Below are 16,289 nucleotides of genomic sequence, written 5' to 3'. Positions count from 1 at the left end.
GGCATTTTATTTTGGTTAATGTTTTCAATATTATTTCTGGCATCGAATGAATGAAAGATGTATTTTCTTTTTATCTTCGTTTTATTAAGATCTTAGCAATTTAGTAGCATAAATATTCTTAAATTTATTTTATATTGCTAATAAAGATTCTAGAGGGCTTTGGCTGTCGGAAAACTATTGTAGAAACAGACAAAATTTGATCAACATCAAGATCAGAGGAGGAGCCATATAGTCCGAGAGCCAGGTGAAAATTTGGTTAATTATTTCTTCTCGATAGATAATTGGTGATATGCATCAGACAATAGTATCATAATTCCTATTGACCGTCAGCTGTGGCGCAGTGGGGGGGATGAGCGGTTGAAACCTTCCACGCTTGAAGAAAAAAAAATACATTCACTCATTTCCTCTCGGCTAAAAATTTATCAAGTTATAGCTAACCCAATATCTCAACAACAAAAAAAATCAGCTGGCTGTAACATAGTGTATTGTTCGTCAGATGATGTATTTTTTTTCTTGTGGGAGGTTACAACCGCTCACCCCCGTTCTATAAATTATTTGATAAGATGGTATTATTTGTATTAACTGGTAATTTTAGACCGATTGTAAATATTAAACAAAAGTTCATTGTAAATGATTTATATTTATTTTGTTTGACGTTTCAAGTTCGAAGTATTTTTTGTTTTTTTAGCAACTAAAGAATAAATTCTTTGTACGAAAATGTGAGTTGCTATTATTGAAACTTACTTTGCTTTTTAACATGATATTCCTTTATTTAAGAGCAGAATAGAAATAATTGAGTTAATGGAAAAGAGTCCTGGTGTTGTAAGTGAAATTCAGAATTTAACCCGAAGTAATTCACTTAGTACGACTGACACCGCTGCTGGTTGTGCCATCCCAATATTAAAGTCGTTTCCAACGCTCAATTAGTAACTTCCTTTAGCAAAGAATTTTAAGACTTTTGCAAATTTAAGTATACCTATTTGGAATAGAATGCTGAATTTTTAATGGTTTATGTGTAAATGTCATAAATAATGTTTAATACCTCCAGGAAGGCTTGTTTTGAAAGTCAATTTTTATTAATTATATTTAACTTATTTATTTATTTATTACATATTTTTTTTAGATGGATTTATTGTTTATTTTTCAAATTTAAGTTTACAAAAAAGTATTATTCTTTAATTTTAAGACATGACTATTAAAGCCGTCTGCCCGAGTTTAACAAAATATACATAATAAGGTATTGTAAAAGGTATGTTCAAATTTTTCTTCAATTATAGCTCTCTATATTTCGATGCTTGTTGACAATAGTTGTTCAATTTTTCCCAGTCAGCGCCATTTAAAATCATTTTCCTTTCTGGTTCCTCCAGTTCTAGTTTCCCAAAAAAATGAATCCTGAACTGTTTTAAGACAAGACATCTTCCCAGGAAGTGATACATGTTTTCCACAAAATTTGCAAATCTTCTCTGTGGGGTATAAAATTAAGGTCCATAATTTCTCATCTAGCTTTAAAAACAGTAGATAGTGTACCAGTTGAATATTTTTCATTAAAATAGTTGTCTTCGCAAAGATTATGGTTTAAGCTGGCATATATTTCGCGATGGGTTGAAGTTAGTGCTTTTTCAATACTTTCCGCTCGCATTTTTTCATCTACCACTTTAATTAAATTATCGAACTCTTCCTTCCATTGATGGATATTATCCATAGTAATCCTTAAAGTGTGACCAGCGAGCTCTGCGAGTGCTTTCCAATGTTCATAAAACAATATTCTCTTCTCTATCACGTAACTTGCTATTCGTTTGGTCAACCTATCTCTGTCCAGTACCATAGTTTTCGCAATGAAGTTGAAATGAAGTCGCAATGTTTCTATGAATAATGGTGAGATTCCTGTTTCAACAAATAGCATATGGTTTGGTGAGGATTGTGGAAGCTTGAAAATTCGCTTTATGAAGCAGTTTTTCTTCTGTATCGTATGATTTGTATCCCCACACTTGAGATCCCTATAGCATTATTGATTTGGAAACTGCCTGTAATAATTGGTATATGATTCTCATCGATATATCTTTATCTTTCAGACAGTTTTTCCATGCGGCACTTATAGCTGATTTAGATGAAGATAGCTTCTCCTGAAAGTGTTGTTCCATGTTCACGTTGCAGCAGATATTAATTCCCGTAGCACCCATCTCCTTTTCTAAATACCATCGTTTTGGATTTATTTATGTTTACATTCAGCCTCCATTCATCACAGTATTTTTTCAGCTGACTAATCATTCCCTGTAAACGTTCTGGTGTGTCCGCAAGGCGCACCAAATCATCTGCATACATCAAAACTTTAATAAGGATTCCCCCAATTCTTACACCGCCACATAAATAATCGGAAATGTCGTCTTTAAACATTATGAATGCTTGCGGACTTAAGTTGCATCCTTGTTTCACACCTGTAACCGTTTCAAAAAATTTGACAGTTGGTTACCGTCCCAAACAGCAGAAGTCGTTTGTTCATACAATTTTTCAATCAAGTTACCAAATTTTCTTGATAGATTGTACAATTTATAAAAAAGTGCGCTGTCCACCATATCAAATGCAGCTTTTAGGTCCACAAAAAACGCATAAAGCTTTCTCTTTTCTCTGCTCTGTCGTATTCAGAATGAAAATTTGATCTATGGTCGAGTAGTTCTCACGGAATCCTGCCTGGAATTCGTTTAAGCATCTGTTTTCTTAAACCGATTTGCCATTATCCCCATTAATATTTTTAGCGCTGAGTTTAAAAATGAAATGCCTCTATAATTATCAGCCCGATTAGGGTCTGCTTTTTTAAGGATTGGAAAGATTACGCTCTGCTGGAAGCTCATAAGGACGTCTCCAGTTTCAAATATTCAATGTAGTTCTTTGGTAAGAATTTCTAATAAATCATCATTAGCATATTTGAAAAATTCAATAGGAATGCCGTCAGTTCCTGGTGCTTTGCTATCTTTACTTTTTACTAACCAGCCTCTTACTTCTGCTTGAGTGATGGGTTTATCCAAAATCCAAATTAGTACATCTGGTCTTGCATTCTGAAAACGAGGCTGGAGTAAAGAATTGATAGGATTCAGCATATTACTGAAATATGTTTTTAGCTGTGCCGCATTGATATTAAGTCCAATTTTTAAATTTCTTCCATTTATTTTATTGAGCATTTTCCACAGAGTTGCAGTAATTCTTTAAAACTCTGTTTTCTTGATTTGGCAGTTGTTTTTGTAATCTTTTTTTTGCATTTACATACATAAGCTTGTTCTAAAAGAGCAAAAGATTTCCTTGTCTGTTTTTCACATTCATAATCAAACCAACCATGGTTTAATTTGTTTTGTTGGCATTAATGAAATGGTGTTTTTTATAAATCGCGTTATGTCTTCAATATTTCCATCTTTGTTCATTATTTCGATCTGTCTACTCATAATTGAGCTATATGTATCTATTTCCTTGTGGTTTCATTTTTATTTTGGTAGATGATTAATCGCAGTATCAATATTTATCGTTTCATGGGTACTTAATGCAATGGTTGTAACTATAGGTAAATGGTCTGAAAAGTTCTGTGATTGTACCTCGAAATTTGGTACTAAGGTCGATAACTTAACAGCCTTGGGCTCCCACAAATGTAAATTGGCCTTGTGAATCTCTTTCAGAACATCCATTTTGTATTTTGAGGCCATATTCGCTGAAAAAGTACAATATTTGAATACCTTTCCTATCTAAAAATTCGTCCTTGGAGTTACGCAGCTGGAGTGGGTCGTTATCACTATCGGGTTGGGTTTATTACATCAATTAGAGTTAACAGAATATATTCAAATAGACTAATGAATTACAGAAGTTTTATTTAAAATATTATATTATAAACTAATGTAAGGTTAAAAAAAATAGACTGAACATATATTTGAATGTATTTCTATTAATATTAAAATTAAAGTCAATATAATTTGATAAGTTATTAATTTCTCTGACACTTCGAGTTAATGGTTCGTTGAAGGCATAGTTCACTCTATGAGCGTTTTCACGAAATAACAAACGATTTCTCAAATCACGTGAAGGAGCGTATAGAAATATGAGAGCTAATAAAAAAGGACAGTCTATGCGGTAAGATAAGATGTCATACATAAAAGTTATCGCATACATCTTCCTTCGGTTCTTCCTTCCATCTGCAACCCCCCTGCTCATGATCACTATAGAATTTGGGGTGGGTGCGAGTTTGGGTATATGCAAAGTACAAGTATGGCAACACTGAACAAAAAACGGAAGAAATGTCAAAATCAACAATTTTTGTGTGTTTTGTATGTAAAAAAGTGAACTTTGAAAATTAATTAAAAATTGAAATAAATGTTTCCTCGCTCTAAAATTGCTATAGTTAGTATTTATTTGCACAAATCTATCAAATATGGTTTCTTAAGCCCAGGAGGGGTTTTCTCGAAGTTTTGAATCCATCTAAAACCAGTTCTCGTTAGTTTAAAAAAAAGTACTTTCTTACTTGTGTTTGTTCTAATCCGTTGGGTTTGAATATTGTTGATTAACATTCTCTTCAAATCACAATTCTATAGGAGTCTATTTTTTTTCCTTACTTTTTTCCTTTCCAAAATCCAGAACCAATTTGTATATGTTTTCGTTTCAATCAAGGATTTGACAAAAAAAAACTGATGTGTGTCTATTTTGTTGATATCGATCAAAACCAAAATAATCATTCACAATAATGATAAAATTCACAGTCGATCAGAAACGATTTTAATTTTGTAAAACAATCAATTTATTTTTGATCTAGATCTGTCAAACCACAAATTTCCTTGGTTTTACTTCGCATGTGTTAAAAATAATTGATTTATTTTTAATTTAAAATCTACAGATGTAGTAGACCTTTAGCAGATTTAGCTCTCTTTGTATAAAGGCTAGTACACTTATAAACAAAATTTTTAGATGTTCCACTAATTGAATAACAAACAAAATTCTAATCGTATTCCATGGGCCACGATTTTGTTTTATTGTGCTTGCACTCAAGGGGCTATAAATACCTACCCTTATAATGAGTAGACACCGTGCGAGCGATTAGCAAAGGAGGAAAGAATAAGAAAGAAGATACCGAGGCACATTGATTTAGAGTATTGAGCCTGGTAAAGTATTCCCCATTCGTGTAGTACGGCTATAGAAAGAATCTCTATGCTTAACAGTTCGTTCGAAAATGGAATTTCAATTTCCTCATCATTATACCGACTCATTCAATTTGTTGATATCCACTATCTTGTATTTAGTTGATAGTTCGTTTTTTGGATTTGTTCTGCGTATGCTAAGGCTAAGATTCGAACGATAAATATTTTTACAGTCAAAGCTACATTACAAAGCTTCAACTCTTTATATTTTCTAAAGACACGAATTCATCATTCTTATGAACATTATTTTGTAAAATTATCCGAATAGAATGTTTAGGTATGATGAATTACATACTGTTCCTTTAGAAGTCTTGCTTTCTCTTCTCTTTTAAGATTGATAAAAGCTTCTACTGAACACGGAAAACAAATTGACTAATTTTCAAAATCATTCATTCCTCCGACCAAGTTGTATTTACCAATTTATTAAAGAAATCTTTAATCCACTTACGATTTCCTTTGTTTTTTAATCAGAAATTCATCTTTCTATTTTCCAATAGAATTCTTCCCATACATAAATTAATAAAACAAATAATTTCTCTTGGAATGAAGAAATATCACTCCCTTAAAACAGTTGCCTTTAATCAACATCTAATAAGTATAAACTTTCCAATGTTAATAACCTTGTTTAATTTGTTTTTGTATTAATATTTTTCTAAATGACTAGATAAGTTTTTTGTTTTTTTTTGTGAATGTAATGTTGTCTTTCATAAAAGCGAAAAACAAAACAATTAACAAATAAATATACATAATAATCATACAAAATAAATGTTCTACACTTAAACAATAAATAATAACAAAATAATTCAAAAATAGTAGGTATCCATTGCATTAGCTAAATTCTTCTGGAATTAACATTTTTCATAATTTTGTTTTCTTCTTCTAATTGTAATTGTCCTTAATAATTTGATATGTCGTTCATATTTTGTAACACTAAGTCTCCTTCATCGTTTAAAAGTAGATTTTCAACTTGTTCATCTGAAAGATGATCTTTGTCTGATCTGAAATAAGTTTAATCGTTATTTTAAGAATTGGTTTTTGAAGAAAAAAAAAAAAAACTTACCTTGAGAAGAGAAAAAAATCACTATTTTCATTATTCATCTCTGACTCACTATTCCGTCGCTCCAAACTCTTTCCAACTCTTTGCATTCCAAAAGTGAACACATCCTTGACCTTGTCACTGGCATCGATCAACAAATCTAGGCTCTGTCTCCGTCCAGAAGTCTTGAAACTACTTGATCTCGAGATCCATGTGGTTATGCCGCCTGTTTCTCCAGCAGCACGTTTCTTATCATCGACATTATCGTCGATGTTGAAAACCGTGGTGCAGGTTACTTTTCGCGTGTCATCACACGAAGAAGTCTCACTTCCAGTTGGTGTATGATCATCGATCAACCCACTAGCCAGCCCGCCTCCACTGCCCGAATGATGAGAATAGCTGGAACTGGTGCTACCCGAATTCGACAGTCGGATTTCAGTCCATTGCTCTATGTCATCGTTTGTAATTATCGGTGAAGTAGTAACCAATTGTTGGCGGGCAATTGTCGAACACAGAGTGTCACTCGAGGACTTTGGTATGTCTCCATAGCCTGTCGACGCTGGCGGGAATCTTAAAACGGACTCAAAATCTTGTAGTAGATGTGGACAGTCGTGTTGGTCGGGATACTTTTGTCGAACTGGACTCGATTTTGTGCTTAACTTTGGAGGGATATCCAGATACTCATCACATGACTCAATGCGACACGGAAATGGTGAAGTGACAACTTCTTGAGCAGGGGTCTCTGCAGCCATTTTTTCTATTTGCATGATCTTCCGCTTCTCCTGTCGCATTTTGTGAATCTCCTCAGATATTTGTTCTAGATTCTTTAATGCCTCATTATACGACATCTTCGCTTCGGCAACCCGACTTTCTAGGCTTGTTATTCTCTCCTTTTGGGTTTTTAGGAGTCCATTATAGTTTGCTCGAGTTTCATAGTAGGGTCTTAAAATGTAGTTAGAAATATTTGTACATATTTTAAAAACTATTGTTTACACACTTAACAGTTAAACAAACACAAACAAACATCTACAAACAATAAAACGTGTGTCTACTTACAAAATTAATAAATCATGTTGGTATGCCAATAAATTGATTAAAAGAAGTTTTCTTCGAATGTTGTAACTAAAATAATATAAAAAAATAATAAATAAAAATAAAATATAACTAAACAAAAATTAACAAGGTTTTTGTTCCAACTTGAAACATTTTTAGTCAGGCATTAAATCATAAGACAAACCCCACCTCGAAGCCTTTATGGCACCTTTAAGCTGTGATTGCAGTTTAGCAACACGATTATTGGCAACTTCTTGTTTAAGTTCACACATCTTTAGGATATTTCGTGTTTCAGTGCATTCAACTTGAGATTGATTCACGCGTCCAGCTGCATGACTCAGCATCTCTTGGCAGGCAGTATCTAATGTAGATTTTTCTCCCAATCCCTGTTCGGCCAGATAGACCATTTCTTTGGCAGCTGCATGAACGGATTTAGCTTTTTCAAAATTACTAGCTGCTTGTTGTGTTTCTTTTGAAAGCTGTTCAATACAATGGGAGTACAAAACAATTATCATTTGAGAAGATTTTGTAAGATTGAACAAAGTACCTGCGTGGCGTATAATCGTGCTTCATAGTAAGGCTTGGCTGTTTGAATAGAATTGCTAAGCTTGTGGGCGGATTGCTTTATTTTTTCAACACTTTCGGCTAGAAGTTTTTTGAATTCACATTTGGCTTCCTGAAAGTTAACAGCTTTGTTTTAAATTGGTATTTTAAATGCTAAACAACAAAAAGAAATAAATATAAACAAAGAATGGTCTTTAAGGAAAGGCTTGAGTCTTAACTAATCGACAGATTTTATATTTTTCTGAAGTTTCTAAAGTGTTCTTTTCTTTGAATGTTTTTTGGTCGGTTAAGAAATATAAAACTTTTCGTCACACTACAATGTTTTTAGCAATAAAGCTATCTCCAAATCATCTTTCCCTAACTTTTGCTTTTCATATAGGCGACCCGATAAATCAAAGTGTTTTCAGTCGAAATAGTTAGATCATTTAGGTGTGAAAAGAACGAGGAAAAGTAACTATCTCAAACAACAGTTTAGACTACGAAGGAAGAGATTAAAAGCGTTCTAAAATAGATCTACTCAAAAGGTCTTAAAAATATTCGATTGAAAATTAAAAATAATCTTCTTTAAGAACTTATTTTGTCAGCGTGCAAAAACTTCGATTCCTTTTTAATAGAATTATGGAAACTTTCGAACTTCTTAAAATAGCCGTATACTGAACATTCAAAGTGTTTATTAACGGGGGCTTAATCTGGTTAAAAGGATGAATAAGATAAAATATGTGGTGAGAAGTGGTGTAACAAAACGTTTTTCAAAAAAGTGATTCTCTGTTTTTATTTTAAAGTAAAAAACGGTTTGCGATTAACATGCCAAAAATACGCTAAGTCTTTAAAAAGTTGTACGCTTTGTTTTAAGGGATCTCTGCTTTAATTACTGCTACAGAGGTTTAGAATGGTGAATAATTTATATTGTAATAAAGAGTTACCAGAATTTTGCTAAATTCTTCTAAGATTCGCCGAACAATCAATTAAGCAACCAAAAAAGCATATAGATTTCATTGTGGCTAAGGCCAACACCCTAGTTGGTTTCATTAAAAGGAATAGTAAGGATTTTACGGATCCTTATGTTTTACTAACCCTTTATACCTCACTAGTCAGGTCAACAATCGAATATGCTGATGTGATTTGGAACCCATGCTATAGAGTTCATTCTAATAGAATTGAACTGGTCCAAAGGCGGTTTACAAAATTTGTGTTTCGTAAAATGCGTTGGAATTTTAGTCCAGACTATAAAGCTAGGTGCCAATTGCTCGGGATAAAATCCCTAGAATCTAGAAGAAAAATTCATGATGTAATGTTTGTGAGAGATATACTTTGCTATCATATAAAAAGTGAGTTTTTGCTTTCTCAGATTTCCATTTATGTACAATCTAGACAGTTAAGAACAAGTTGTTTACTTTTTGAAAAACTGCATAGAACAAATTATGGAAAAAATGAACCAATATCACGATCAATTCCCTCGTTCAATGAAGTATGTGTTATGTTTGATTTTCATTTATCTCGAGATAAATTTAAAATTGAATTATTGTATAAGTTTATATTTTAAATAAATAAGTAAAAATTTTTGTAACTGCATCTGTTAAGCAAATCGCTTGTAGATAAATAAATAATTAAAAAATAAAAAAACATCGAAATGTTAGTTTTTGGCTTCTTCTTGATTGAATTCTTCCATAAAATTGTATTTCACAGAACACTTTAAATTGCTTGATATGGAAGCAAGCTTACACTTTTTTAGTTGATGACATTTTAATGCAGTTGTATGGATTTTTTTTAATAATTTCAGGAGTTTTAAGCCAATGAAAATGATGAAGCGTCATTTCAAAGAATCGAATCCATTTATACTTTAATCTGGTTTGGACTTAAGCCTTTAAAGGTAAAATACAGCCCACACAGTTTAAGTAGGTATTATAAATAAAAGTAGGGTTTAGAAAAAAGATGTTGTTATAAATTGGTTTTGAATTCTTAAAGAATGCATGGCAGGTCTCTCTCCTTCACTGCATTCTTTAAGCATCGTGAGGAACTTCACATTTGCGGTGTACGGCTAATGAATGAATATCTATACTTCACAATACGGCCTAGAAACTTCATAGAAACGCAAGTTTAAGGGTAGGAATTCGACAGGACATTTCACTGGAGCATAGTATGTAAAAAATGTAAAAAAGAATGAGGCCTAAAACATTACGAAGATCTTTTGTTGAAGTATATAGGTTAATGATGTTATTGGGCAGGTTCAGGCGACATAAGGGACTTGAAAGTAAGGCAAGTTTCTAGCATCTGATTGGCCAGCAGCCAAAAAAATGCCTTCCAATTAAGGCAACTTTATTGGAAACTTGGTCAAGAAAAATTTTCCTAACTACCAAGTCAAGTCAACTTATGTTAAAATCACAACTGATCCTGTTTTTTTATTCAAGTGAAAGCTGAGCTTTACTACTCTATAATGTATTTATTTTCTGCACAATTCCATATATTTTTTTTTGTAAAAGGGCTCCTTGTCAATTTAAAAAAACAAGTAATGTGTTTGGTAATTCTTGTACTAAGAACTTTTTTTGTTTTTGTTGTTTGTGAAGTAATGACACTTGGAAAACTAACTAGTTGCCTTGGTCAAAATTTACGTTCAAAGAATGAAGTTGACTGCAAATGACGTCCCTTGTGTTGCCTGAACCTGCCCATTGTGTTCTAATTAAGATAACTTTATTGGGAACTTGACTGGAAAGTTATTGAAGAAAATTCTCCATAACTATGAAGTCAAATCTACTTATGTCAAAATGGCAGTTGATCAAGAGTATGAATTATTTATTTTCTGCACTATTGTATTTGATGTTTTATGTAAAATTGTTCTTTGTCAAATTGGAAAAGCACAAAGTACAGGTCAAGATGGAATTGTAGCTTACCTATGGAGTGTTTTGTAGAAAATGAAGGTTTTGGTAATTTTTGCAAGATCAATTGAAAGTAGAGGTTATTGAAGTAAAGTTCCAAGTTTGAAGTTTATCACACTTGAAAAACTAACTAGTTGCCTTACACAAAATTTAAGTTCAAAGAACGTTCCGCAAATGAAGTCCCTTAAGGCTGCGTTCAATCTCAGACAGATAGGATATCCGGATACCTTTTTATTAGTGTTTTATGTGTAAAATAACAGCTGAGATGTCAAAAAAGGAATCCAAAGTTCCAAAGGTATCCAAGAATTTCTGGGGTATGTACATATGTATGTACAGTGTTGGACAAAGAATTAGCACAAAAAGCCATTTTTCGGTTTATGATGCTCTATAATAATGAGAAGTAAGAATTTTAAAAAAAAGTTTTATATTTTGAAATTCTAGGTAGTATCACCCTGTTATTTCTTTCAAATGTCCCGTTACTTAGTTATTCTCTTATCTTTTCTAAACGCAAACAATTTGTATCATTCAAGTTACTGTGATCATACAATTAGCACATGTTCTAAGAAATATTTTTAAATCAAGAAAATTGGTTTACAATGCAATAAAGTATAATGGAATACATCATACAACCAACCCTATTCAGAGAAAGCCCCCTGATGATCGTATTAATGCTTCTTATGCCAAAAAAAACCAAAGCAAGAACTCAATCCGAGGTACACAGTAAAAACTGTTAAGCACGGTGGTGATTCCATTATGGTATGGGAATCATTTTCATGGTTCGGTGTGGGACCCATTGTAAAAATAGACCAGAGAATGGATCAACATTTGTATAAAAGCATACTTCAGAACCACATGGAGCCGTTTGCTGATGATAATATGCCATTGAGGTGGAAGTTTATGCATGATAACGATCCTAAGCATACTTCCCGACTAGTGAAGCAAATAAATGTTCTTTCCTGGCCAGCGCAGAGTCCTGATCTGAATCTTCTCTGAACGATGTGGAACATCAGATTGAACAAAATTAACCGAAAAATTTGGCAGATCTTTGGGAAACAATTAGAGAAGCCTGGAACAGCATTCCAATTCAGAGATGCCAGCGTTTAGTGGAGAGTATTCCTCGCCGGTTGCAATGTGTAATTAGGTAGAAACAGAAAGGTTTCCGGGTTGAGGAACAAATTTATCTTCCGTTCTTTTTACGTCCTAAATCTTGTGCTCATTCTGTGGCCATTCCTAACTAAACATGATCTCCTATTTTTGGAAAAATTTTAGTTTTATGTGAATTTCTATATATTTTTATTAGAAAATAATTTTTTGTTAATGAATTTAATTATGTAAATAAATGAAGTTTCCGCAAAGTAAAAAAAGCACAATATCTTTTGTTACATATTTTTGAAGTCTTGTGTGCTAATTCTTTGTCCAACACTGTAGCTATCTGACAGAACAGCTGATTCAACACATGGTTGAATTTCAAGAAACTTGAAATTTCAGCTTTTTGTATTTGTTGGTAATGAAAAAGATACAAAATGTTAGTTGAAGTTGTATTTGAGGATGTTCTGTACATAATAGACGATGAGGAAGCTATTTGTCTCCAGATTTTACAAAGAAAGTTGAATTATCGGTTAAATGTTTTATCTTACAACAATTTTGACTTCGAAACTTAAATGTTTCTCTGCATTTTATGAACAGCTAAAAGTTGTTTTTATTTTTTGACAGCTATCTCAATAGAGCTTTCCAACTCGTTCAACAAGGTATCTAAAAATCCACCTATCCAACACGAGATTGAACGCAGCGTAGGAGGTCTGAACCCAAGACATACAGAATAGAAGGTATTATATTCCCGCACATCATTTTGTGAATTTTCTGCGCATGTACGTCATCTGAATTACTTTTTTTGACAGATAAACATTCTTTCATTAATTTTCGCTTGAATTCTACCGCGTGTGTTTTGTTTTGCACAAATAATTTTGTTAAATAAATAAATATGGCAGTTCGTTCAGTTTTTAGTTGTGATACCAACAATAATAAGAAGAGTAAACAATATTTAAACAAAGGAAATAAAGTGCCAACAAAACTATTTCGTTTTCCGAAAGATTTGGCAATAGCAAAAGTTTGGCAGAGCAAATGTGGCAGAAAAGACAAAACAAACTTGCAAACAGCCTACATTTGTTCAAAGCATTTTACTCGAGACAAATATATCCGTAAGCTGCAACATGAACTTCTACAATATTCACCAAAAAACAGCAAGAAACTTAAAGCCGATGCCATTACCACAGAAAATCTTCCCTTCTACAGTTCTTTAAATTAAGAAAATATAGACCAAAACAACAAACGAAGTGATCGCTTGGAAAGACGACAACGACGTTCAGATATAGAATGTTTACTGAAAAGTTCTGCTTTTCAAGAAGAGCAAGTCATTGATCCCATTATTCCCGAAAAAGATTACGAAGCGGAAGAGCATCCTGAACATGAACCCAGCATGTAAGCATACAATTCAAAGCATTGTTTATTTTCTGGATTGAATTCCATTTCTAAATCCTTAGGCCTGATGAAACCGCTACTGCATTACAGAAAACCATCTCAGATCTTGAAAAGAAAATTAATTCGCTTCAGGAAGAAAAAATTTCTCAGGATTCCAAAATCAGTGACCTAATGCAGGAAAACCATAATCTCAAACAAGAATGCAGTGCAACAAATTCCATTTTTACTGCCACACAGAAAAAAAACTTGCAAATAGCGATTTACGAACAAAGTGGAGTATAGACGATATATCCAAATGTATAGTTTTCTGTATATCTTGGTCTGAACGTACCCAATATCCATACGTTATGTTTAATACGTCTGATATTTCATTTAGATTCAAAACAATATACCATTTAGGATAAGACAATGTTTTATAGCAAACATGGTAACATTTTTAAATTATATATAAATTAACCTTAAAATAAAGGATATGAATTGAGTACATTTGTTAAGCTTATATTCACAGTCAAATCTAAAAAGAAAGAACTAAAATCGCAAAATGTGAATAAATTTGAAAAAGGAAACTGCTAGGTCGTTTTAGAGGTTTGATTAACGGTACTCACCCCGTTCATGTGAAAGGAGAATTTTCAAACAATTTAAAGTCAACAGAAACACTTACAAGAAACAGCTAAAAATACCTTTTCTGATAAATTTGTATACAAAATAATAAACACAAACACAAATTCTACCCTCATCAAAAATAATTTCGAATGTCAGCCTTTGTTTATAAACAAACAAATCCAGAATGACCCAAATTCACTTATCATGAAATTACTTTATTGATCATGTTTCAATTTATTTATTTTTATTTTTCAACATCGTAAATTTTCTCTTTATCTGTTTTGAATACAAAAATAATGTAATGGAAAATTATTATAGTCCCATTGTACATATGTACATACGTAGGTATATTTGAATTGTCTTTTTTTTAAAAGCTTTTACATGGGTCATCATCATCTTCCGCAGAAGATTGACACTTAAGTGCATTGAGTGAGCTCTTAAAATTTGTTACCATCATCTTATGGGGGATATTCATTCATTCAATTTTACATATAAAGTATAAAAACCTATATCTACATGGCATTTATTTTATATCTTCGTATGATATGATAGGTCGTATAATAAAATGTTGTTAAATCGTGCTATTTTTAAATATCGCTAATTAATTGAAGGTCACACCTCTCACAACAGCCTCTAGGGATATATTTACAGCTCAACTGTGTGTAGGAAGTTCGTTAAACGTTTTTTTTTTATTTTCAAAAGGATATAGGTAAAAGGTAGGTGGTATAAAAATAGGCCAGTTGAAGTTTTTTCATAAAAGAAGAACGAACTATAGTCACTTTTAATAAGCGCAGTGGTTCTTTGAAGTTCCGAATGCCTTTTCCTTACCAAAGAAAAACCCCTGTAGTTAAGTGAGTAGGTTGGTATCTACTTCCGAGTGCAAAAAACACTTCCTACATTTTTGTATTCTTCCTACACAACTTGGTAGGTTAGGTACCTACAATAAAAGCGCCTATGGCACATTAATAAATCATCTATCTATCCAATCCACAACATTACATGATTCCCTTCGTGGTTTTGCATGCAAAATAATAATCAATACTCACCTCCAATTCAACTTCGTATTTGTTAATGTTGTCAGTGGCAGAGTTAAGTTTTTCCAGCTCAACCTGCAATAAATAAGAAATACAAACAAAAAACATAAATAGATAGATGAATTAATTATTTTCTTGTTTTTCGCATTTGCTATTCTTTTTAGAATTCGTATTTATGACATCATTTTTGAAATATATGTACAAAAGCAATTAAATATTTATTCTTTTAGTGCCTCAAAATAAAATGTACATAGGTTGTAGTTGAATAAAAATAGAAAGGAACAATAAATTTACTTGAACTCTTGGATCCACAGGGGTATTGCTTTCAATGGACATTTCCACGGTTTTGTGTTTTTTTTATTTGGTTGATTTTTAAATTATTTATTTGAAAATTACCAAAGTAATAGAAACGTATATATTGCTTAATATTGAATTGAATTTCAATCGATTGCACAACAGTAGTTTAATTGAGATTTTATTGGATACAAAGAAGTGTTGTTTATAAAAGAAAAGAGTAAAACAAAAAGAATATAATATATTTTATTATTATCACTCTCGTTCACAACATATTTTCTTTCTTTTGAAATATGAATTTGTTGGGTTTTTCATTTGATTTTCTTGGGGTAGTCGAATCTGTTTTAAGGACACACCGCACTTAGTTGGGGAGAAGAAAAAAGGAAAGGATGTAGCTATTTTCCGACCGTAACCGTAGGTATGCACTCTCAGAGATACACCACCCCGAATGTTGTTTCTGTTTGACTGAAATCGAAATCCAAAACATCCCTCGGCCAAGAAAATTTTCTATTTGATTTTTCTTTTTTGTTTTTGCTTTTTTTTCTCACTATCTTCCCTTGCCACTGTGCAAGATGTCAGAAAAGCCCGAATCCGATCCGAGTACGAGTCCGAGTGGCAGCCAGAAAAAGTAGAAAAAAAAAATTATTATGAATTCCCAGAATGACAGTTTGTTATCATTAAATATGGAGAGAGATATGCGCGAGAGTTTGGTTGGTCGAAAGCAACAACAAAAGATAAGAAAAAAGGTAAACTTTTTGACAGGTGGTTATCTTAAATAAGATTTGCTTCGAACTGTACACATTTGTTTCTGGGATTAATTTTAGTACTTTGGAAGAAGTTAAAGCTGGAAGCACAATGAATAGCTGAACACAAGATATTCTGCGCAACTGCCCTGGTCTTATTGGGATTTTCACCCAATCAGTAAAATATGGGTTTGTTTTTTTGATATTAAGAAAACGAGTATTTCTTAAGAGAAAACATTGGCAGTCTTATTTAAAAACGCTGTATAGAGCCTACATAAAGTTATGTTATCTCTATAATGCCTCTAAACGCAAAAATGCTATTTATAAAACTTATACAAGGTTGCATAGTCCCATAATAAGCTAAACGCGTTTTGAGGTTGAATAGAGCCTACATAAGGAAATTATTGTTATTATTATTTCGTAAATGTCATTTTGATTTCTCT

The 16,289-nt window shown here is 32.4% G+C and overlaps 1 protein-coding gene and 1 long non-coding RNA gene across 4 annotated transcripts; both read right to left on the bottom strand.

Annotated features, from left to right (window-relative positions):
* Positions 1–620: 620 nt before the first annotated feature.
* Positions 621–1,926, bottom strand: LOC129947875 (uncharacterized). Of its 2 annotated transcripts, none has more exons than XR_008781777.1 (3): positions 1,528–1,926; positions 1,043–1,463; positions 621–993 (listed from the first exon to the last, which is right to left on the bottom strand). It is a non-coding gene; the product is annotated as an uncharacterized LOC129947875 (long non-coding RNA). The 2 variants fall into 2 exon arrangements; XR_008781778.1 differs by having other exon boundaries at positions 621–976.
* Positions 1,927–5,700: 3,774 nt separating this feature from the next.
* LOC129946827 (guanine nucleotide exchange factor rei-2) lies at positions 5,701–15,676 on the bottom strand. Of its 2 annotated transcripts, XM_056057171.1 has the most exons (7): positions 15,104–15,676; positions 14,822–14,884; positions 7,805–7,933; positions 7,447–7,736; positions 7,261–7,326; positions 6,229–7,146; positions 5,701–6,166 (listed from the first exon to the last, which is right to left on the bottom strand). In XM_056057171.1, exons 1-7 carry the CDS (start codon positions 15,143–15,145, stop codon positions 6,064–6,066), a joined length of 1,611 nt encoding a protein of 536 aa, XP_055913146.1. In that variant the 5' UTR covers positions 15,146–15,676; the 3' UTR covers positions 5,701–6,063. The 2 variants fall into 2 exon arrangements, with proteins under 2 accessions (XP_055913146.1, XP_055913147.1); XM_056057172.1 differs by lacking the exon at positions 7,261–7,326.
* Positions 15,677–16,289: the final 613 nt, after the last annotated feature.

This window comes from Eupeodes corollae, chromosome 2 (assembly GCF_945859685.1).
Source record: "Eupeodes corollae chromosome 2, idEupCoro1.1, whole genome shotgun sequence".
Classification (NCBI taxonomy): Eukaryota; Metazoa; Arthropoda; class Insecta; order Diptera; family Syrphidae; genus Eupeodes; species Eupeodes corollae.
Note: the sequence above shows the minus strand (reverse complement) of the source record. Positions and strands in the feature narration are given on the sequence as shown.